Source organism: Neomonachus schauinslandi, chromosome 1, assembly GCF_002201575.2.
Source record: "Neomonachus schauinslandi chromosome 1, ASM220157v2, whole genome shotgun sequence".
NCBI lineage: Eukaryota > Metazoa > Chordata > Mammalia > Carnivora > Phocidae > Neomonachus > Neomonachus schauinslandi.
The window spans coordinates 106,768,751-106,793,287 of record NC_058403.1 but is presented as its reverse complement, the minus strand read 5'-3'; the positions used below and the strand labels follow the sequence as shown (position 1 = coordinate 106,793,287).

The following is a 24,537-nucleotide window of genomic DNA, read 5'->3' as shown; positions in this document are numbered from 1 at the left end:
CATGGGCTTTAGAAACAGGCAGGCCAGAGTTCAGTGTTACCTCTACCTCTGTACCCCTGTATCCTCATCTATAATATAGGGAAATAGTAAAACTGCTATTGTGAAGATTAGATAAGATAATGTACATCAAATATTTAGTTCAGTGTATAACACATAATAAACACACCATATTTGATACTGTTATTCTTTCTTTTTTTCCTTCCTCCTTCCTTCCTTCCTTTCTTGCTTTCTTGCTTTTCGTTCATTCAGCAGCTAATCATTGCATGCATACTAGTTTCCAGACACTATGCTTTGTGCCGATGATAGATAAAGCAATCAACAAAAGAAATATCCACTCTGTCATTGTGAAGTTAATTCCCAACATAGAAAAGTTAAATAAATGAGTATTTAATAAGTAGAGGGTATATTATGAATGTCTAACTGGAAACCTAGGAAAAACTTTCCAGAGTATAAGGTATTTAAATGGAGACCTGAAGGACAAGCAGGATTTCGCCATGTAAAATGGGAAAGAACACATCCAGAAAAAGATCTGTCAGGCTCCAAAACCTAAACACTAAAGGTGTTTCTAAATAAACCAAAATGAACAATGGGACTTGTTTCTGGTAGTGTGCAGCAGACCTCTCTGTTTGGCCCTGTCTCACTCCACATTTTTAATCAACAGTTTAAATAAAAATATGAAGGGTGACTTATTAAATCCATGGGTGATTCAAATTTGGGAATGATAGTATAGAATTCAGGTCTTAGAATCCTCTCAAGGCATTTTATGATAGCACTACAAAAAGCTACCAAAAGTAATGGAAGAGTGGGCTAAATGGAACAAGATGAAATTGAACAGAGATAAGATATAATTGAGTCCAAACAGTAGACTACAAATGTACAAAATGGCTAAGCAGCAGCATGAGCAAAAAAGAGCATTAAGGGTGTTAGCTGATATTAAATACACCAGCAGTGCAATATGACTTCTTGATAAGTCAATGTGATCTTAAGATGCATTAAGAGAAGTACTGTTGACCCTTGAACAATATGGGTTTGAATCACACAGGTCTACTTATATGCAGATTTAAAAAAAAAATACAGTACAGCACTGTAAATGTATTTTCTCTTCCTTATGATTTTCTCAGTAATATTTTCTTTTCTCTTTCTTACTCTACTATAAGAATATAGTGTATAATACATACACAAAATATGTGTTAATGGACTGTTTATGATATTGGTAAGGTTTCTGGTCAATAGTAGACTGTTAGTTAAGTTCTTGGGGAGTCAAAAGTTATATGTGGATTTCCAACTATGGGTGGGCTTTGGCTCTCTTAATCCCTGCATTGTTCAAGGGTCAAATGTATAGGTCATAGCATAAAGGAGAAAAGACACCTTGAATATTCTGATTCTGGGTTTTGCATAATTAAAGGACTATGGGCTCTGTAAGTGAATTAATGATGAGAAAGGTTGTTGTAAGTAACAACATATAGTTAGCATGGATGAGAAAAGACAGCAATATGAAGAATTGGATAACCATATTCCATTAACTTAACAGCAAGTGGCAGAGGTAAGAGAATGGTTCTAGATGGTCCCAAGAGATAGAAGCAGGACATGGTGAGAGGCCTAGGGCAATGGATGCTCATGAGAAATCATCTGGGCAAACTATTTTAAACTAATTTAAAATTATAAAACATAACACACATCCAAGACAGCATTAAGGATAACTATGCAGTGTAAAAGAATATAATCACTCCCTAAGATGACAAATAGAACATTTCCAGCACCCCACGGACTACATGTGTACTTTCTTGTGTACTTTCTTTCTAAAAAGAAACACTACTTAGACTTCTAGGATAATTACCTCCCAATTCTTCTTTATGGTTTTACCATTTTTGAATGTATCCCTAAATCATTTAATTTAGTTGTGTCTGCCTTTACGCTTTATTAAATACAATCATAGAGTATATGCTCCTTTTGTTATGTTTCTTTCATATATTTGCAAAACTCATTCACATTTTGTGTAGCTTTAGTTTTTTAAATTTCATTGTTTTTTTGGTTAGGGGTTGAACCAGATATTGAGGGGCTTACTTGTCTTCTTTAAGAAAAGGAATACACAAATACTGTTTTTGTTAATTTTACAAAAACCTATGTCCATATAAACACATTGCTAAAGCCCCTCCCAGCCTTGGGAGAGATCAGGCAAGCTTATTTGGCTTCATGTAAAATACACTTTTGCACATGGTATTCTGTTGTAAACATATTCAACAATTTATTTATCCATTCTAATGTTGATGGACTTTTGGTCTATCCCTAAGCGTTGGGGCTATTACAAAAAGAGCTTCCAGAAACATAAACATGGGGACGCCTGGGTGGCTCAGTCGGTTAAGCGGCTGCCTTAAGCTCAGGTCATGATCCCAGGGTCCTGGGATCGAGTCCCACATGGGGCTCCTTGCTCGGCGGGGAGCCTGCTTCTCCCTCTGCCTGCCTCTCCCCCTGCTTGTGTTCTGTCTCGCTCTCTCTCTGACAAATAAATAAAATCTTTAAAGAAAAAAAAAAAGAAACATAAACATGTTCTAGGGTAGCACTGTCCAATAGAACTGCAGTGATAGAAATGCTTTATATTTTTGTTGTCCAGTACAGTAGCCACTAGTCATATTTGGATATTAAGCCCTAGAACTGAATAGTGCAACTGAGGAACTGAATTTTAAATAAAAAATTAATTAATTTTTTAAAAAGATATGTTTATTTGAGAGAGAGAGAGAGAAGGGACAGCGGGAGAGGGAGAGAGAATCCCAAGCAGATTCCCTGCTGAGTGTGGAGCCCTACACAGGGCTCTGTCTCACGACCCATGAGAATGTGACCTGAGCTGAAATACAAGTTGGACACCTAACTGACTGAGCCACCCAGGTGCCCCTAATTAATTCAAATTTAAGTAGATATATGTGAGAAGTGGCTATTGTATTGAACCGTGCAATTCTAGGGTGTATGCCCAAGAGTGGAATTGCTGGGGTGTGAGGCATGTATATATTTAACTTTTGTAGATGTTCCCAGACTGTTTCTCATCAACTCTTGGTATTGTTAGATGGCTTAATTTTGGCTATTCTTGTGGGTGTGCAGTGGTGTCTCATTGCTATTTTAATTGAGATTTCCAGGTTATTAATGATGTGATATACCTTTATATATGTGTATGGTTATTTTTATTTCCTCTTATGTGAAGTATGGCTTTAAATCTCTGGTCATATACTATTGGGTTTTCTGTCATTTTCATGTTCATTTATTGGTGTTCTTTATAAAATACATACTCTAAATGCAAGTCCTTTGTTGATATATTTTGTAAATATCTACACACAGAGAGTTTTTAAAAACATTACCCAAATCTTGCTGCATACCAATTAAATCAGAATTTCTGTGGGTGGGACATTTTTAAAGATTCCCTAGGTGATACTGATCTGCCTGTGTGAGGAGAATGGATAGGAGTTAGTGTAAGAAATGATTTGCTAACTATGAAAATTATCTCTCTGAAGCAGTTATGATAGTGCATATGTGGACTATCCCTGGAGTCAGAGCCTGAGTTTGCTCCTAGGCCCCAATAGACTTTTCTGTGCTTCAGTTTTTCCATCTGTAAACATTGGGTAATATCTACCAGATAGACTTTGTGAATACTAAATGAGCAATTATATGTAAAGTGCTTACAACTGTGTGTGGTACATAGCAAGTGCTCAGTAAATATTAGTTATCATAATATTATCATCATCAAAATATTGAATTACCTGCTTTACAAAGTAGTGAGAGCCAATATCTTCTTTAATGAGAAAGCATCAGAAACCTTTCACTAAGATAAAGAATAAAGCAAGGATGCCCTGTCTCTTCCACTATTCAAAATTGTTCTAGAGGTATTAGCCAATGCAACCAGACAAGAGAAATTAAAAACAGGTATAACAATTGATAAAAAAGTAAAACTATCTCTATTTGATGATGATATGATAGTATACCTAGAAAACCCTAGATAATCAATGATTTTATTTAAACAATAAAATAATTCGATAATGTAGCAGAATAATATTAACAAGCAGAAATCAATATCCTTAAAATACACAAACAAGAACCAGTTAGAGAACATAATGGTAGAAGAACCTCATTTACAATGAAAACAAAGAAGATTGAGTATTTTGGAATAAACTTAATGAAAAGGTATAAAACTTGTAGGAAGACAGCTTTAAAATCTTTCAGGAGAAAGATAACAAGAGTAGACTAGAAGAAATGGAAAGACATCCCCTGTTCTTGGATCGGACAACAAAACATTATAAAGATGTCAGTTCTCTCTGAACTAATTTATAAATTTAACACACCTTGATAAAGCTTTTTTATGGAGTTGAAAGTGAATTAGATATGAAGCAGTTCAAGAATAGCATGAAAAATACTGAAAAAGAAAAAAATACTGGGGGTGGGGGAGAGGAACCAGCCCTACCAGACATTAAAACTCACTATAATAGCCTTTCCAATTTAAACAGTGAGATACTAGTGCATGAATAGATAGTGGAATAGAATAGAAGACCCAGAAATCAACCCAAGTAGGTATGGAAATGTAGTATAAGATAAAAATGATATCTCAAAACACTGTGAGTAATGATGGACTTTTAAATAAATTATACTTTTTATTAAATGATGGGTAACCATTTAGAAAAAAGACAATTATATTCATACCTTACACCAAATACAAAAATAAATTCCAAATGGATCTGGGATCCAAATGTAAAAATTGAAATCATACAAGTACTAGAAGAAAACATGGGTGAATTCCATTTTGAACTGGTTTTCTAATGATGACTCAAAATCCAGAGCCAATTAAATAAAAGACTGATAATTTTTACTGTAAACAAATTTTTAAAGTATGCATTCTTAAAAAAAAAACACCATAAACAGAAGATAACTGACAGACTGGGAAAATATATTTGTAATATACATCACAGACAAAGGACTAATATACCTAATATATAAAGAACTCTTAAAAATCAAAGGATAAAGGGACAAAAACCTGATAGAAAAATAAGGAAAAGATAAGAAGAGACAATTCACAAAAAGTAAAAAGACAAAAAGCGCTCTTAAACAAATGAAACTATTCAAACTCATTTATAATTACATAAATATAATTTAAAACAATTCTGAGATTGTCTCCTCTCAGGCTGACAAAAATTTAAAAACACCATAATATACTGTTACTGAGGTTGTGAGGAAAAGAGTCCTCTGTTACATATTGCTAATGGGAGTGCAAATTGGTATGACTCTTCTGGGAGAGAATTTGGCAATTCCTAACAAAACTACACTTATTTTTGACACAAAAATCCTAATTCTAGGAATTTATTCTGAAGATACACCTCCAGCAATATGAAAATACATATGTGTAACATTTACTACAATATTTTTTAATTGTAAAATACTAGAAACATTGTAAGACCCATATAAGAGAGTGATTGAGTTAACTATGGTGTATCCACACTATGTATAATTTTGCAGCTATAAAAAATAAAATATCTCTATGAACTGATAGGGAGTGACTTCTATGATATACTGTTTAGTGGAAAAAGTAAAGTGCAAAAGAGTATATGTAAGGAAGAAGGACATATAAGAAGGTATGCATGTATCTGCTCATTTTGCAAAAGAAATACAAGGTCGTTAAACCAGAAACTATGAGATTGATTACACACAAGGGATAGGTAGGTACAGGGTGGAAAGAATGGGGAAAATGGGAACAGGGAAGAAGGAATGAGGGAGGAAAGCATATATTTTATGTAGTTCTGACTCTTATAATCATGGCAATGTTTAACATACCCAAACATAAATAACCAAAATCAAAAAGAAAGTGGGAGGAACTCAAAATGTAATATAAAATGAAGGGAATGCAAATGAAAATAACTAACCTAAGTAAATGGGGAGGATTGTATTTTAACTATAAACCAAAAATTTAAAGATGAAAAGAACTATACCCAACTATTATACTCTAGTCAGTACTTTTTTTTTTCCCCACAAGAGTGTAGGTTCACAATTCTAAAACTACTTTATATGTATACCAGGATTGAGCAAATAAGTAAATACATTTGTGGAGAGTGAGAGCCAATTGTCTCACTGCCAGAAAAATAAGTAACAAATAAGAAAAGGGAAAGGCATGAATGAATCAATGGTATTTGATTGGACTTGGAGGTATTAGTGCAAACTCATGGTATTAAATTATTGATACAGAGAAACTGTTACAGAAATATAGATGTGTACATGAGTATACATATACCCATTTCCTAGATCTGTCTAATGATAAATTTACATTTATGGATGAGTTTTCAGCTGCACTCCAAACAGCCATTCTAAACTGTACCAGATAATCTCAAAAAGTGCTTGAACAATTTAAAGCAGGTGGAAATTATACTGTTATACAAAGAAAAGTGGATTCCAAAAGAGTGTATGCAATGTGATCCTGTTTTTGTCAAAAATAAGAATATATGCATGGGAAAGAGCCTGAAGTTTTAGATGATAAAATGTAAATAGTGGTTAACTTTGGGTAGTTTGAATTGGGTGTTTTTTCTTTGCGTATCAACAATTTCTAAATTTTCTACAATAATTATATTACTTTATAATCACAAAACAATAGAAGTTATAAATGTTTATAAAAAAAGAAAGCAGTGTAACAGTGAGTAATGAACTAACCACTCTAACAAATAGATATAGCTAAATATAAAATATGTATACTCCAGACAGTCATTTGTGTTAGAATGACTGCCTTCAGGCTACAAATAGAAGGTGATAAGTGAATTTTTCTCCTATGGTCACTTCAGTTAAAATGTCAAAAATTACTCAGAGAATAGGTTTAAGCATTTACAGTTATTAAGTTAACAATGTCACAGGAAACACTAATATTTTATGCCTGATTTAATTTTTAATAGTCTACTTTTTTAAAAATGAAAAGAGAAGATGCACTGTTTTTAGGAGAGGTAAGAGATAATATGTACAGGTAGCTCCCTCACTTATCCAGGTATCACTTTTCTGTGGTTTCAGTTACCCACAGCCAACCACGGTCTAGAAGCAGATAATCCTCCTGAGATAGCATCAGAAGGTCAGTGGTAGCCTAATGCTGCATCACACTGCCTATATCACTCACCTCACTTCATCTCATCATATAACATTTTATCATCTCACATCATCACAATAAGGGGGAGTATAGTACAATAAGATATTTTGAAACTGAGAGTGTGACCACATTCACATAACTTTTATTACAGTATATTACTATCATTGCAGTTATTATTATTAATCTTTTACTGTGCCTCATTTATAAATTAGACTGTATCTAGGTATGTTTGGGGGAAAAAACATAGTATATATAGGGTTCTTTGCTATCTGCAGTTTCAGGCATCCACTGGGGGTCTTGGAACATATCCCCCACAGATAAGGGGAGACTATTGTATTGGAGTATTTTCTTCTAGTCTTATTTTATTTTACAAGGCATATATTAAATGGAAGGAATTAATTTGCCCTGCCCTTTAAACTGGTATTTATCTCCTAGGGATTAGATGCTAATGCAGGACTTCTTAAATTTTAATGTGCTTTTGAACCAACTGGGGATTTTGACTCTAGGTCTGGGATGGGACTTTTTATTTTCATCAGAGTCAGCTAGGAGTTTGTCAGAAATGCAGAATCTTGGAGCCCACCTCAGATTTACTCAGTCACAATCTACCTTTTAACAAGATCTCCATTTGACTTATTTGTACAGTAAAATTTGAGAAGCTCTAATGTAAAGAACCCAAAATAATCTAGTTTGACTTGGTTTCCAGTTTTTAATGAAAATTATTTAAAGAAATAATAATATTTAAAAGCTATAGAAACCAATGTTGCTGCTTCACTCTGCTAGCAAACACAACTTTGCTTTGTAAAACTATTTTTAAATAGTTAAAACATTTTTCTTAAAATGAGAATAAAATTTCTTTGATGCTCAGGTGACTTTAAAGTTAGTTCTTGTTTATTTATTCATCCTTATGCTAAGTGGTTTGTGTAGCTAATTCAAATGTCATCACTTTCCCCTGCTTGGTCTCTCATTTGAGGATTGTTTCAGACTCTGTTTTTCTGTATTCTACTGGCATGGTGGAGGACCTTTCAGCTTTCAGATGCTTTGATGATAGGATTATAAAAGGGATTAAGTGGCATAGTTACAGCATATCTTTGTTTCTGATTTATTATATCAAATGAGTTTCTAGAGCTTTAAGACAACACATTAAAAGAAAAGAAAATGGAATTCATTGATGGGCTTTATATTAGAAGAGAAAATTAGAGTGATCACCCACAAGCCACCAAATTATTTTATAAGTCCAATTTTCTTTATTCATAGATGACAAAACTTTTAGGTTCTGGAAAATCCTTATTTCATTTGAGGGACAGTCACACTTACGGCTACCATATTAAAACTTTGTAACTGAAGAGTGCTGACATTTCTATTTTTTATGAATATTTTAAAAGTGAACTTCTTAGGATTCTACCTACTAGGGATCCAAAATGAAGTAATTGTGTGGTTAAGTTTAACACTAAATTTCAGTCTTACAACCACTTGCAACTCTGATAAATTTTATTGGATCACACATTTAAACCTACTGAAGCCATTCTATGACCATCTTTTTTACACCTTAACCTTGATCGGATGCTTTCACTTCTTCCAGGATTTCCAACAAAATACACTGAGAATTTGTTTACTAACATAAACTCTAATAAAAAATTAAGCAACGTGTATTGTCAAAATAAGGCTCACTATATTTATTTTAAATCAAACCTGCTTTTTTTTAACCCTAAGAACAAAGAATACACACTATAAATTGTAGGGCACTTAAATATGAACTGATAGATAGAGCCTAAATATTTGACAGTACAACCATAGAAAATCAGAAGAGATAGTATTTTTATAAACTTACCGTAGTGTCCACTGCAGTTTAATATATCACTTTAGGATACATAAGTTAACATTGCTTTCAGAGCAAAAAAGGTACTTGGGAGAAAAGGATGAAATGAAAGTGCTTTCTAAGTCACCACCTACTCCCATGAAATATCTGCTGGTGAAGGATAGGTTACAGATGAAAACCTGTCTTTGGTCATGGAAGAGTTTTCATAAGCTTTTCAACCCTAAATGTATTTGGGTTACGTGTTAAACTTCAAGTTTGGTGGCAGTTTTGCTAAAGGCAAGTCATATCAATAACGTCAGCCTATAATTTAAGGATTTCTTACTGCTGTTTGAAAATTTATAATAGTATTTCATTTAATTTCAGTTAGTCTCTGAAAATAGAAATTTTATCTTTCCCGAATGTTCTCTATTTTTTTACTAATGATTTTTTCACAAGCACCATTTTAGATCAATTTCCTGAACTATTTGTTCTTCACAGATATTAAAATATTAATACTTAAGCAAATCCTTGTAGTTGAAAGGTATTAATTGGTATTTGATTTGGATTGATCAAAATTTTGTGCCTTCTATATATCATTTTCTTTTTTGATTTATAAAATCTATATATAGATTATGCTCATAATACAGTATAAAGTGTCTGATCCTTTCATAAGTTTCTAGGGTAGTTAATTGATTATACTCTCCAAACTATAATCAAACTTTTAAATGAGGGCTATAAGTTGTCGTATTTGAGATGATAATTTCCAGTGTTTTGACAAAAGACATTAAAAAAATGTTGAGTGGGGAAAAAAGCAAGTCCCAGAAGATTAGGTACAGTATGACACCATCTTTAGAAAGTTCAAAATAAGCAAAACTAAATAATATATTGTGTTAGAAATGCACTCACTTGTGATAAAGCAATTAAAAAGCATGAGCAATATTCAGGATAGGTGTAATCCCTAAGGGGTAAGCATGGGGATGGGACAGAGAAATAGCACACCAAGGTAGTTGCAAGTTATCGGGATGCATACATACATAGACACACACACACACACACACACACACACACCATTTTGTCATGAATATTACCTAACAATTTTTAAGTGCAAGAAAACCAGGAGGTTTAGATTATTCAGGAATAAATTGATGATGAAACTGTAGGGATTTTCCTCTTAGCTGGGGTACCATTTTGGGTGGGGCTCAATCCCAGGACCCTCAGATCATGACCTGAGCCAAAGGCAGACACTTAACTGACTGAACCACCCAGGCGCCCCTATCCAACTTACTTTTTAAATGGTGATATTAGAGTAAGACTAGTAGCTTTAATTATCACTGAGAATAAAGGAGGTCTCAAAGTATTCTGGCCATATTCATATTTGGTGATATGTGGTCATGTTTTGATTAATGAATGCATTATTCCTTGCACATATTTTTGGAATTATGTTTTTGTTTTGACAAATGGACTTTGATTTCCATTGAATCTTGCAGAAAAAGGCTCCTCTCCCTAGTAAATCAGTAGTGTGGGAAGCAAGGGCAATTTTAATAGCCAGATATGAGAGTTTGGAGTAAAGAACAATCTCACATCAATATCACACTACAGTTTCAACAAAATAAGAAGTATCCCTCATCATTCTAGGCAGGCTGGAACCTAGGAGAAAATGGGACAAAATTAAGGTGCAAATTCTTTCAGTTTTATAAAACATAAAGCCATTCTTCTATCCTTAAAAAGGATAGGACATTTAGCAGAGCCTACAAAGGCTCACTTGGGTATATTCTGGAATAGCTCTTTTTTGTTCCTGCTGAGTACTGGAGGGACTAGTTCTAGCAAGATTAATAGGCAAGCTGTCTAGTATAGTTGCAGCAGGACTACCCTCCCCACCACTAGCTGTATAAATATTTGCCTTTATAAAGAAAACTTCCCTTGGGCACATGTGGAATAATACTTTTTGGGTGGGAGAGGGAAAAATAAAACTTACGAGTTAACTAATTTGAAACAATTTCTGAGAGTCTAGTCTGAATTTAGACAGATTACTTGACGTTAAATTAGAAAGCTCGAGCCTTTTCAAAGAACCTGTTTAACTCTGTCAATCCCAAAACACAGATTTTGAATGAAAATGTATAATTTAAAAAATTTTAAAGTCCCTCAAAGAACACCTTGAAATAAAATTTAATATTATGGAAATAAATCAAAGCAAGTGAAATTAACCTTGGACTTGATTGAATGAAATAAACATCTGATCATTTTTTTCATGCCTATCATATTTGGTCTCACTTTTAATTTCACAGAAAGAACAACCTTTACTGTACCTGACGAGGGGTTCTTTCTGATTTACTTCTACACCATTCCCAGTCTGAAAGGTCTGGTTTCTGACTCTCCTCATGAGAAAGTCTTCTTTCTGGCCCTTCCAAAAAGGTGGTTTCTTCATAGTTAATATCATCTCCTGTTCTTTCAGAAAGCAGTAGATCGATGCCCTTTTCACTGTGGCACTCCTGCTTAGCCTCTGTAATGTCAGTATTCGTGTATTTGTTGATCCCTTTTAGTATGGAACTGTCCCGAGAGGGTGCGGTGCTGATTTCCACTTTTATGGAATTGAAGATATTACAAGTGTCTCTCTGAGAGTCCTTTGTCGTTTTATATTCAGAATTCATGAGATTGTGATAGGATGTAGAATTTTCATCATCATCATAGTAATCTTCACGTGCTATTTTATAAATCCCATAACTCCGTTGGAATGATAGACTGAATTCAAAGCCTCTCCTCTTGGCTAAGTAAAAACAAAGTTCCATGGTTAGGAAGGTAGATATAAACAACAATTGGATATATATGGTGAATAAAAATAGGAAAGTGCAGTCAAACTGATTATTAAGAATTTAAAAACTATCTTCATTTCCTGTGAATTATGCAAAGCAGTTATACCTTATCAATTCAAGGTGTTTTATCACTCTGGGCCTAACTTTTCTCACTTGTACAATGAGGGGCTTAAAATACATACAATTCCAAGAACCCTGCAGTCTTTTAAGCAGTTTAATGAACAAAAATTTAACCATAAATTCAAAAATTCTCACATATATTCATTTTAGTTTTAGCTTTTTCAGTGTACCAGTTATCTGTACATTTCTTTATTTGGGGATAAAAGATATTGTTTATAAATTTTATTTTGCTAGAAGTTATTAAGAAGGTTTTAATATTATATAAGTTATTCAGCTGACAGCTGACAATATCACCAACAGTTATGACTATGTTAAATATTTTGATGTATGCCACTCCTGACATTTATGTTTATAAATGCATACATTAATAATTAGAAAATGTTGCAATAGTTTTCAAACTTCTTAAAATAACATATTCATTTCTGATACAAATAAATTTGGAATGAATTGTAAAAAATAGTGAATAGATTTATATTTCTGTGATCTAAAGCACTTTATAGCATGTCTCTAAACCTGATTAATTACAAGATGAATTTAGCAGGAATGCATAAAACTTTTTATGGTTTAAGCCAAGCGAAATGTAATGCTACTGTAATGCTAATATAGTACTACTAGTTGGTAGATATGGTGCAAAGTCTTAGTAGAATAACAAGTGAGAATGTGAAAGAAAATGATATAATTTTTATGTGTGAATGTCATTAAATACTAGATTATTTTATATATTAAGAATGAAGTTATGGGCGCCTGGGTGGCTCAGATGGTTAAGCGTCTGCCTTCAGCTGAGGTCATGATCCCAGAGTCCTGGGATCGAGTCCCACATCGGGCTCCCCGCTCAGCGGGGAGCCTGCTTCTGCCCCTGACCCTCTCCCCTCTCATGCTGTTTCTCTCTCGCTTGCTCTCTAAAAAATAATAAATAAAATCTTTAAAAAAAAATGAAGTTACATCAAGGTGATAGACAAAATGCGATTTAATGTTTTGGTTTTCATCTTTCAAAACATGGCTCATTTCAAAGTATTTTTCTTCTCAGATAGCTCTATGTCATATACCAGACTTAGCTATCCTTGGTGGAAAAATCTATGAAAAGTTATAAAATTTCTGTGGGAACAACAGATAAAATTTGATTCATCCTACAATATATCCTAGTGCCATTCACATGCTGATTCTATTACTGAAATTTTCCCAGAACTGAAGATTTACAAAGCAATTCTGCTGACTGAAAATAGAATTTATAGGTATCATTCATTATTTGAGCCAAAATAGTCATTGTTTGAGCCAGAACACAAACAAGAATTTCTGTCCAAAGAAATTGGAAAAGTAGAAACATATGTTAATATTCTATACACTTTTATGTATAGTTCTATTTACTTTTTCTAGTAATGTAGTCCAGTAAAATTAAGTTGGGATTTTTAACTTACTTCAGTGGTGTGAAAGCTGAAGGAACTAAAAAAGTGGCAAATTGCCAATTCAAGGGCAGTAAGCAAACAAAAACTCATAAATCCCAATTTTATCATATAACACAATAGAATTGATGTCTGTGACAATGTATTTTATTAGCTGTGTATTATGATTATGAAATATGTAAAGCGAAAGTGAGTAATGTTTTTGAAGGAGTGTGTAGACTATCAATGGAGAATCTGCCTCCATGTCATGAAGTGCAAGAGGTAGTCTGAGGTAGGCTCTGAGAAGGAAGTGCAATTGTGTTGGACATCATGGAGAAGAGGAGGACTCCAGGGCTAAGTTATGCACGTAAGTCATGTCATTTAACATAGCAACAACCCTACATAATAAAAGGCGTATTGATTCTATTTTACAGTTGAGAAAACTGAGGCTGGTAGAGGAAACCTACTTAAGATTACTTAACTGGTAAAGAGATTTGAACTTAAAAGGCAACTGATTCCAGAATTCGAGTTGCTAATCTGTATGTGAAATTGGTTTACTGATAATTAGACCCATGAGAGAGCTAAAAGTAAATTCTGACTGAGGTAACTAATGGAGATAATAGGTTATAACAATATAACAATTGACAATGTTTGACTAATAACTTACCAGAAACTTAAAGACTGTCAGAATACAGTCGGGATCTTTTGAAGTCTATACTATACTTGCAAACATAAATAAATAAATAAATGTAATGTATTTGTTCTGAAAAGCTAAACCCTGGATGAAACATGAATTAGCTTTAGTCTTTTGCTTTTAATCACATCTTGCTAATTGCAATTTTAAACATAAGTAATTATATCAGCTTATAAAAATAAATAATTCTTCAGAGTAATACGTCACTTAGCAGATACTTTGATTTTATTTAAAATAAAAACAGTTTCTGATTTTATTGAAAATATTTTAACTGTTTAATTAAAAAAGAAAACATCATCTCATGCAAACAAAATGAGTGTGAAAACCATATCCTTCCCATATGTCTTCCACCTGAGACCTCTGTGTTAAAATCATTTATTTTAAATACTTTTGTTTTGAGACACTAGTAATACAGGTTAATGTTGGAAACAGGAGAGAATTATTAATCTGCAATTTATTTCCCATTACTGACATGCATCTTTTGATTGCATGTCTCTCCATTTCCATTCACTAAGAATGAGATGTAGAATTATATTTACATCTGCAAAATGAACCTATGGCAGATATGAGTTAGGAAGCTTCCTTGTTTCTGGAGTTCCCTTGCAAAGAATGTAAAAGGGGGAATCTTAGTTTGTTAAAGAGAAAAAGCCTAAATGTAAAACTGAAGCCATATTCCCAAAGAATCAAGGCACTTGATCAGGCACTTGCCTACCTGAGGATGAACATTTTTGGGATTTTGAAATTCTGTTCTCGTGTCATCCTAGCAATAGGAAAATATAGGATGTGTTTTCTCTCAGACAGTGAAAATATATCATTCTTGTTCTCAGAATTTCCCTATGGCAGAACCTGGGATCATATAAGAGAATGGAGCCATTTGGACTACAGGCATTTTAAACTAACGTTGCTCACAATGTTTGATTTTTGAAGCCATGCCTCTTTTTATAAACCTATGTTTTTCAGGGAATTTCTTCCCTGAGATTTTAAATACAAATAAGAGCAATGGAAATTTTAGAGGAAAAATATTATTTTGATCTTGAAAGGTGTGATTTTAACTTCAAACGTGAGATATTACTGTAATTATTGATTCTGTCAGCCTGCCATAGGCTCTTCCATCTTGTGCAGTACAAGATAGAATACTTCCTAGACCATTTGCAGTGATAGGTCTGTTGCATTGCTTTGTTTTCAGCTCTGATAATAGGTATCCTTTACTTCTTAAAAATGACTGCCCTATGTCACTTCACTAAGACTTTTCATTTTCTCTGACATTGGACTTTCATTGTCTCTCTCACAATCTTAAATACTATAAGACAATTCTGGCTCACTAATTCAGTGGCAAAATGTTAACATTTGATAGAATGTTAGAACTTCCAGGCTTGTTAATGATTTTTATATATGTTCTATGTGGCTCAAAGGATTTATTATTAATTTTCTGTGTCACTGTTGTTCTAGATATTAAATCTCCAGAAGCACATAATTGTTATATAAGTTCCATGGTTATTTTATTTTAAAGACATAGATGAATTTTAACAATAAAACTTTATGGCATCCTTAAAACTAAAGAACTCTCCTGATCATTTGAAAAATACCTAGACATTAAATTTTAAATGTCATCAATACATGGAAAATGACGAGTTCATGATTAATTGATGTTTATAAAATAACCCTGTTGAGAATTGATTGCAGAATATACTTTCATATTCTCCAGTTTCTATACTTCTGAAATAGTCTGAGATGAACTATTTTGTTTACCTTTTTTTTCTCTGTTGAAGAGTAATATACTTGCTTATTCTGAGCAAAGGACAATTAATGAAACAGTTAATTCAGAATACACTAATGCATTTTTAGACATTAAATGGTAGAACATCCTATCTTTTGTCTGGAATGACAAACTAATATCCTTTTTCTTCCTGGTAGAGTCAAAATACAAAGGTCATTCCTCAACTTTTCCTGTCAGTATGGGAACAATCACACTCTAGAGAGTTTTATAATTGACCCCACTCCCGTTCTAGGTATACTCTTTAGAATATAGTTTTTTGTTGTTATTGTTGTCTGTTTAATGTAACTAGGATGGCTATATTCATACATAAACATAGATGGACAAATTCTCCACCTTTTCCCTTCCTGAAACGAGAGTTTTTTGTGTTTTCTGGAAGTACAAGCATGCACTTAAAATTTGTTTTCCTCTTGTCTTTTTTTTTTTTAAGATTTTATTTTTAAGTAATCTCTACACCCCATGTGAAGCTCAAATTCAAGACCCTGAGATCAAGAGTCACATGCTCTACCAACTGAGCCAGCCAGGCCCCCCTTAAAATTTGTTTTTGAACTGTTTTCAGGCACTCTACTTTGAAAACTTTCCAAAACCCTGGAAGTATACAAGAAGGAAAATAATAAAAATTCTGCTCCATTAAATAATAATGGGCTCGCAAACAATGAATCATGGAACACTACATAAAAAACTAATGATGTAATGTATGGTGATTAACATAACATAATAAAAAAATAATAATGGGCTATGATATAATGTGTTTTAACTCTTCAAAGAGTTAATCTCTTTTCAGATGCAGGCTTCTTATGTAGACTTGGGAAGGGAATTTATGTTCTACTCTGGGCTAAGAACTAAGGTGGATATCTAAGCATCTAAGGGCCTTTTTGACTTCATGCTGTGTTGAATAAATTCTGTCTATCCCTTTCTTCCCTAAAATAATTATTCAATGTACAAGCACTTCACAGAGTTGTTTTAAACCTGCCCCCTTTAAAACTTACCCCAACACTGTGCTAAGAATTGTTTCACATTATAATTTCTTCCCTTTATTTACCATTTATATTTGTCCTTGGATTCGTCATTCCCTACTCAGACAACTTCTCAACAGACCACTTTTCTGTGTTTGTATGCTTATTGCTCCCAACCTCCACACTGTCAAGGACTTACGTTTTTCCCCATCAGATGCCACTGTATATGCGTTCTGCTTACAGTTGATGATGCAGCCACAGGGCAAGTGGGTCCAGCGTTTGGACAAGACAAACACTGGGGTTACAGTGGTGGCCAGCAGGGTTAGTAGAAAGCTGAGTGTCTCGAAGGGAGGGCTCTGAAACCCCACCACGTGCTGAACCATCATGTGGATCTGCAAAGGCAAAGAGCTTCAGACCTATCCCAGGATAAAATTGTCCACTTTGTGAAGGCTTTCCCCCAAGCATGCTGCCCCACCCCACCTTCTCCAGGCTCCCTTCCTGCCTGAGAGCCAGAAGCCCTGTTTTGGTGGTGCACCACTGAGATCCCTTGGGATGAGCCCTGATGATTTAGACCACAGGGTGGTTTCCACTCCTGGGTGCCTGGTCTGTGCCCCCTGCCACCTCAGGTCTCTTTCCGAAGCACAATTTAAAATGCTGGGGATGCTACCAGGAAAACAGGCAGGCAAACTGGAAACCTGCACCTGGTACTCCAGATGGCCTTTGACACATCCCTGGACCCCCGGCCCCTGCCCCCAGCCTGCTTGTCACAGCAGGGTGCCACCTTCCCAAGTCAAAACTGGCCTCCCACTTGAAGGCTTGAACAAAAAGCCTATTTGGCCCCCTCTCTTCTCTTTCTACTTCTGATCGTGCCTCTCCAATCTCTCTCCCTGCTGAGGATAGGCGGAGTCCTTACTCGACAGAAATGGAGTGGATAGAAAGGGATGACAGAGGATTGGGGGGGTGGTTAGGAAACCCTTTTACTACCTCCCTTCTTTTCTGAATATTCCCAGATATTGCTACAAGAGACAAGAACACCCTTGGCCACGATAGATCTAGGAAAACTGTCTCCCGCGCCCAAAAGCGCTCCCTGCCCCCCTCCCCAATTTTGAAACGAGAAGCACTTAGTAGCAAAGGCTTCGCAGCCAACCAGCTCTACCCGTGAGCTGCCTTCCTCCCAAGTGCGTCTCTAAAACCGAGCGAGCCACAGTTGGAAGCGGACTTAACTGCGCGTCTCTTGGGGACTCTCCCAACCAGGGACGCTAGTCCCAACACGCATTCACACTGTCTGGTACACACACCCGCGCGCTTGAGCAACTGCACTTTTACCATCATGGGCAGCCAAAGGATGACTTTTGTCAGCGCTAGGATCAAAGAGAAGCGCTTCTGCGCTACGCTCACGGTGAAGCTCCTGGTGCCATAGAGAGTCCCCCGGTTCTCACGCCTGCGGGCTCCAACCACAGCGGCAGCCTCGTGTTCCGGCGTCTGCTCGGGCCGTGCCCTCACTGGTGGACCCGGTCCAAATACAGTGTCGGAGCTCAGAGAGCATCCCCCAGAACACCGAAGCGCAGGGCCGGGAGCATCAACTGGGGACAAGGAAAGCACTCTCCCCCTGCTTGGAGGGGTCCCAGGAGTGGAAGCTCCGCGGGAAATTTCCTGGTAGTTGGCATGGAGTCTCGGCGGCTCCTCCGAACACAATAACTGGTGACTGAGAGGAACCGAGAGGCCGGCGAGGAGTCCGAAAGCCAAAGTGTACACAACGAAGAGGAGCAGCACGTAGGAGCTGGAGCAGTCCGCCAGACAACCCCAAGGCGTACGCACGAAGGTGCCCCAGCCGCATAGCGGGAGCGCGGAGAGCAGCAGACTGGCTGCCCATACGGTCAGCACCACGCCGAGCACCTGGCCGGATCTTCTGGAGGCTGCCTGGCTCCCCACAGCCCTGTGCATCGAGTAAAAGTTGTAGGAGACTAGGAGAGTCGCCTTCAAATTGCTTGAGAGGCCCTGGCATAAATACAGTAAGGCAGAGGTGGTACACAGAGACTGAAAGTAATCAGGGTCCTCGTTTGGCCACTGCAAAAACATGAAGATGGTCACCGACAGGACACTCATGAGATCATCCCCAGACCAGGAAGCCACAAGCATGGACACAACGGTTCTGTTCTGCATTTTCAGCAGGGAAACTAATGAATAAATGCTGCCCACCAGGGCTGCAAGAGTCATTAAGCATGTCAGGCAAAAAAGATAGATATTTGAAGTTCTTGGCGGGTTTAAAAGGTTCGTCGAATTATTATTTTCTTTCCACACGCTAGAGTCATTTGTTGATAAGTTACTGGAAAATCCAGACATTGTCTTTGGTTAATATTTAATTTCCCTTTCAGTGAGTCTGTAAATATTCTCAAAATAAAGCATGATTGTTGGTTGCAAATCGGATCTCATTCTCTCCCACCAAGTTTCCCTCTAGATGTTCCCCCGTCAGTCCAGCAGAAAATGATCAGGCATGTCTCCTTTAGATCTGACTCAACCCATATTTAAAAATTGGGTTCCATTTAAAGCATCAATAAGAAACTTTTCAACATTCCAGTTAAAAACAAACCAAAAACTTCCTCCTGAAACCATTAAGTTTCTGGCATAAAAGCAAAAAGCTCCTCAGGTAGATTGAAAAACAATGATGTCTGGCTCCTTTTATGTCCTTCTTGTAGCTTGAGGTAATCAAACTCTATTCACTTTTTAAGAGCAGTAAAGCGATGCATTTGGTTCCAGAGCTGGATTCAAAGGCAGAAAGATTATCAGGTAGGTTTCAGCTTTGCGGGTTCAGAGAGAGACACACACAAGCAAAAAGGAGAGACACACACACACACACAGAGAGAGAGAGAGAGAGAGAGAGACTGAGCACAGCTCCCCCTCGAACCAAACCGCTGTGTTATTCAATCAGCCTGTGATCCTCGGAGCTGCAGGAAGGAGGAGTCAACTCCAAGCAGGAGAGAAGCAGGAACGAAAAGGGAGGGGAGTTCAGTGTATGAGCAAAATGATGTACATCTTCTCAGCTGCCTCATGCAAAGCAAGAAACAATGTCCTTGCTAAGCCTTCCTTTGTGGTTTTGACATATAAAACTAGCCCAGATACTTGCTCAGACTTGATGTGAATGACAAATATCATCTTTGAGAGGTCTAAGCTACTCCACTAAGAGATTGCTTTTATTCTTATCTAGACCTCTCTGATTCACAATGCTTTAGAGGAAGAATAGTCTCAGTGCCAGTTTTAAAAGAATAGGATGTACCAGGTTTATTTTTTAAATATATAGTGTACTTAATAAGAATGTCATAATGGTCTTCATCATTACACTAAACAAAATTTTGCAGAATCTTTTAGCAGAGCCATACTAGCTTTAGGCATGTAACTATTTCCTATCAATGTCGTCCAGTAAGCAAGCTGCCACTTGAATAAATAATGTTTCCTAGTTGTTAAAGTCAGATGACATTATGTAGGGTCTATAGGGAGCTTACCCCACAAAAACATTTTTAACCAGAGTATTTGGGGTGTTGCGTACAATAACTGAATCTCTGAACTCATTAAAAAATTGTCAGTTTTCCAAGATGAGATACGTAGCAAAGAAGTAACAGACAACAGTTGTTCTGTTACCGGAGTCAGATATTTGAGCCGGACAACAGAAACAAGGCCAGACGCCCCGCAAAAAAAGGCACAAGCAAGGCTTTATTCGGGCCTTGAGCAGAGGGGTGACACACCACCAACAGAGAATAGTTAAGTCTAGCCTCCCCAACGTAGGAGAGGCCCAGCTTAGAGAGAGTTACCTCTCAAGTTCCCACCCAGACCAATATACTAATGAGGGAAAGGAAAAAAATAAAAAATAAAAATAAGGGCCTCTTCCTGATTGGTTGGAGGAGACTCATCCTGATTGGTTGATATTGGCAGACTACTCAAACAGCTCCTCCGTACTTTTGGGAGCCTGGGTCCTCTGTTTCAAATCCAGCTTGTATATGGAGCGCATCCCAGTTTTGCTCTGTAAAAGAAACAGTGTAACAATAACAACCAACAGAAAGCGTCCCGAGTGCATAATGTTTTTCACTTGGGGCTTGTTCCCATGGTCCCTGTCTCAATTCTGGCCAGGCATTTCCCAGGATGCTTTAGGGTAGCATTCCTCCTCAACTCAGCCTCATGAGCTGAGTGTGCCTTTCCCCATACAGTGCTGGGGTCTGAAGGAAAGCAGGGAAGGGAAAGGAAAAAATCGATACGGTAATGATCTAAGTGAATGGAAGTGGTAATAGAACTCTGATCATTCCTTTCATTTTAGAGGTAACTAAAGCTACATTTTAAACCTGAATCTGCTCATGTGGAAAGTGATTGTATTAGTCATTGCCAGCCAGACCCATCAGTAAATACAGTAGGCAATTTGCTTATCTTGACATGTTGTTTTATTTCCCCTTTGCTCAGCAAATGGAAACCAAACCCACCTGTTCCAGCTAGCTCAGCACTCCAGTTCTCCCTACTGATAGTAATAGACCTTGCAGTGCAGTGTGGGTTAGAAGAGTCTGGGGATAAATTCATGTTAAAATAATGTTGCTTCAGAAAGCACAAAATGATAAACGGGACTTTCTTTTTAAAATCATTTTCGAAGTTCTGTGGTATGCTCTTCTGTGTCTTTTCTGAGACCTATTCTTTCCTCCTATAAGCAAAAAAAAATTCTTTTCAATATGTTATTTAATCCTGGATTTTCAGTTGAATTGGACAATAAATATGACACTGTTAAAATACAATTAGTAGAAATTGATAATAACTGTTGCAATATCATTTGAGGCCTGGAGACATTTCCTCTATTACTACCATCAGTTTGGGGTTTTCCATACAATATAAATTTGGAAAAGAGACACCTAACCGCTTTGTTGCCCTGGTCTCTAGGATATGACAGAAGAGGCAAGAATGTTAGCACACTTCCAAAGGTTGGTGGTAGAATTGCAGTCAGTAGGGAGCTAGGAAGGATTTCTGAATGTGAACTTCAGACCCTGCTATTGCTGGCTCTGTAATCTCAGGCAAAAATTATTATACTTTCTCTTCTGTTTCTGTGTCTGTTTCCACATCTGTAAAATAAGGGGGCTTGATGGGAGTATTTTTAGGCACTTTCAAGTTCTAAAATTAGATACAGTTTTAAAATCAGGTTAACTTTATCTTAATTTTCTTTTCTGCCTACTTCACAGTAATCAATATTGTCATAAAATAAAAGAGGGAAGCCTGTAAGACCTGATGCCTGGATTTACCATGCTTTCTCTGCCCCTGCTATGATGGGATGCAGGCCCTTACCAATGTGAAGATGGTGTAGATTCAAGCAGCCTTGAATTTGGGCCAACTGAAGGATCATGGCTGCCCTGGAGATCTGAGTGAACCAATATAAGCTTTGTATGAGTGAGAAGTAAAAGTTATTGTGTAAGCTGATTTGGGGGGCTAAGTTTTACTGGGTGGTAACCTAGCTCATCCTAATATGTTTAGGTATACTATTGCCCCCCACACAGTAAGTGGTGGAACCAGATTTAAAAATCATAATCTGGCTCTGCATTCTAAATTACAACAGACATACATTTTCTAATTATCCCTTTTAGCACCTCATGCTTGGAAACACTTCCAGTGGATGTTGATTATCATAGAGTTGCTTTTTTTTTTCTTTTTTTAAATTAACATACAATACATTATTTGTTTCAGGGGTACGGTCTGTGATTCATCAGTCTCACACAATTCACAGCGCTCACCATTGTACATACCCTCCCCAACGTCCATCGCCCAGCCACCCCATCCCTCCCACCCCCCTCCACTCCAGCAACCCTCAGTTTGTTTCCTGAGATTAAGAGTCTCTTATGGTTTACCTCCCTCTCTAGTTTTATCTTGTTTCATTTTTCCCTCCCTTCCCCTATGATCCTCTGTCTTGTTTTTCAAATTCCTCATATCAAGTGAGATCATATGATAATTGTCTTTCTCTGGTTGAGTTATTTGCTTAGCATAATACCCTCTAGTTCCATCCACGTAGTTCAAAATGGCAAGATTTCATTTTTTTGATGGCTGCATAATATTCCATTGTATATATATACAACAGAATGTTTGAAATATTTCATTTTTCAAAATGTTAATTTATAAACAACCTTTTGCCAAGCATTATATTTTATAATACATATATATTATATATGCATATGTTATGCATCTATACATATAATATATATATTATATATATGACTTTCTTGAAAGTTGTAAGCCCTCCCCTTAGCCATAATCTCATTTTCTTTACAGTATTCTCTTGAGCTTAAAAAAAATTAAAAAGTCACTCAGTACTTTCAAATAACCAGTATAACTTTAAAAAAAAATTTTTTTTTTTAAGATTTTATTTATTTGTGAGAGAGAGAATGAGAGACAGAGAACATGAGAGGGAGGAGGGTCAGAGGGAGAAGCAGATTCCCTGCTGAGCAGGGAGCCTGATGTGGGACTCGATCCCGGGACTCCAGGATCATGACCTGAGCCGAAGGCAGTCGCTTAACCAACTGAGCCACCCAGGCGCCCGAATAACCAGTATAACTTTTAGTAGACCAGGAAGAAAGAGTTGTAAGAGGCTCCTTCGTGCCTTAAAAAAATTTACTCAGTTCCTGTGAGTGAAACTCCTTCCTCTGTCTCACTTACAATAAAGTCTTATGTGTTTAAAATACTTAATAATGTAATTAAATGTAAATTAAATTGTCTTTAAATTACTAAATAATGTACATTTATATTGATTTAAATAGAAATTATGATTATACCAGAACAGTTGAAGTGAAGACTTACTTATTGTAGTCCCATTACTGCTTTGATTACTTTAACACATATACCGAATATAGCATTACAGCCTATAAAACAACCTACAGAGAATTACATGGCAATAATTTCATTAGGCTTTTAGTTTATGAAGTCCTTGATGTAATTATACCTTTGCAAAGCACTGAAGGCAATTAATTTCTCTAAATGTCCACATTATTTGTATCTGAAAATCCTGAAAGAGTAGAAAACAGCATAACAAATTCTAGTTGAATATGGCAGAGTAACATCCTTCACTATATGGGGTTTTAGGAATAAAAAAGTAACCACAGGACCAAATAGAAACATTTAGTTTTGTTTTATGATAATTTAAAAAGTATCATAAATAAAGTTAATCATGAAGGTATAACATATTTTTGTTTCTAGAAATACACTGTTATGCAAGCAAAACATTTTAGAAGACCGGCCCAGCTTTAAACTCTTACTAACTTATCATCAAAACTCAAATGAAAGATCTCATAAAGTATCCAATATATATGCATACACATATATAATATATAAATAAAATCTAAATTTTATAAATATAATAAATATATAAATTTATAATATATATTATTGTGTGTATATGTATATATAATTCTATAAAAACATGCATATTCTGCTTTAGCTGATGGTTTTCCAGAAAAGTGACTAGCAATTTGGCATCATAGGAGAGCCCAAATGCTATGATTTATTTTCTTTTTTTTCAATGTCTTGTCAGAAACCTACAACACTTAATATTATCTAAGAATTATAAGTAAGGGCATAGTTTAATGTGGCTCTAAGTCAGAGACTAACTTCATGAATCTAATCTTTAGAAACCTGCTCAATACACTGTCAACCCAAAAATTCCCCTTAATATTTGTGGGGATTGTTTCAAAGGTCTCTCAAATGGAAAATTGCATGATTTTTTAAAACCTATTCCCTGGATGAGACAAAATTTGGTAGTATGTATGTATGTATGTATGTTAATGTATGTTAGTATATGAATGATGAAAGTTACTATATGTAATATGCTAATGTAGATTAGCTACAGAAAGAAATAAGGTTTGTTATTAAGGGTTGCTGCTTACTCAGTGTTTACTCATTTTGGGCAA

At 35.9% G+C, this 24,537-nt stretch overlaps 1 protein-coding gene across 1 annotated transcript in view; it reads right to left on the bottom strand.

Moving 5' to 3' along the window:
* The window catches only part of GPR149 (G protein-coupled receptor 149), a 63,467-nt gene extending 44,503 nt beyond the window's left edge, over nucleotides 1–18,964 (bottom strand). The window contains exons 1-4 of the mRNA XM_021685963.1: nucleotides 18,125–18,964; nucleotides 17,948–18,088; nucleotides 16,821–17,013; nucleotides 11,195–11,652 (exon numbers count right to left, since the gene is read on the bottom strand). Coding sequence (XP_021541638.1) covers nucleotides 11,195–11,652; nucleotides 16,821–17,013; nucleotides 17,948–18,088; nucleotides 18,125–18,964 — 1,632 coding nt within the window. The remainder of the gene's footprint in view (nucleotides 1–11,194; nucleotides 11,653–16,820; nucleotides 17,014–17,947; nucleotides 18,089–18,124) is intronic.
* Nucleotides 18,965–24,537: the final 5,573 nt, after the last annotated feature.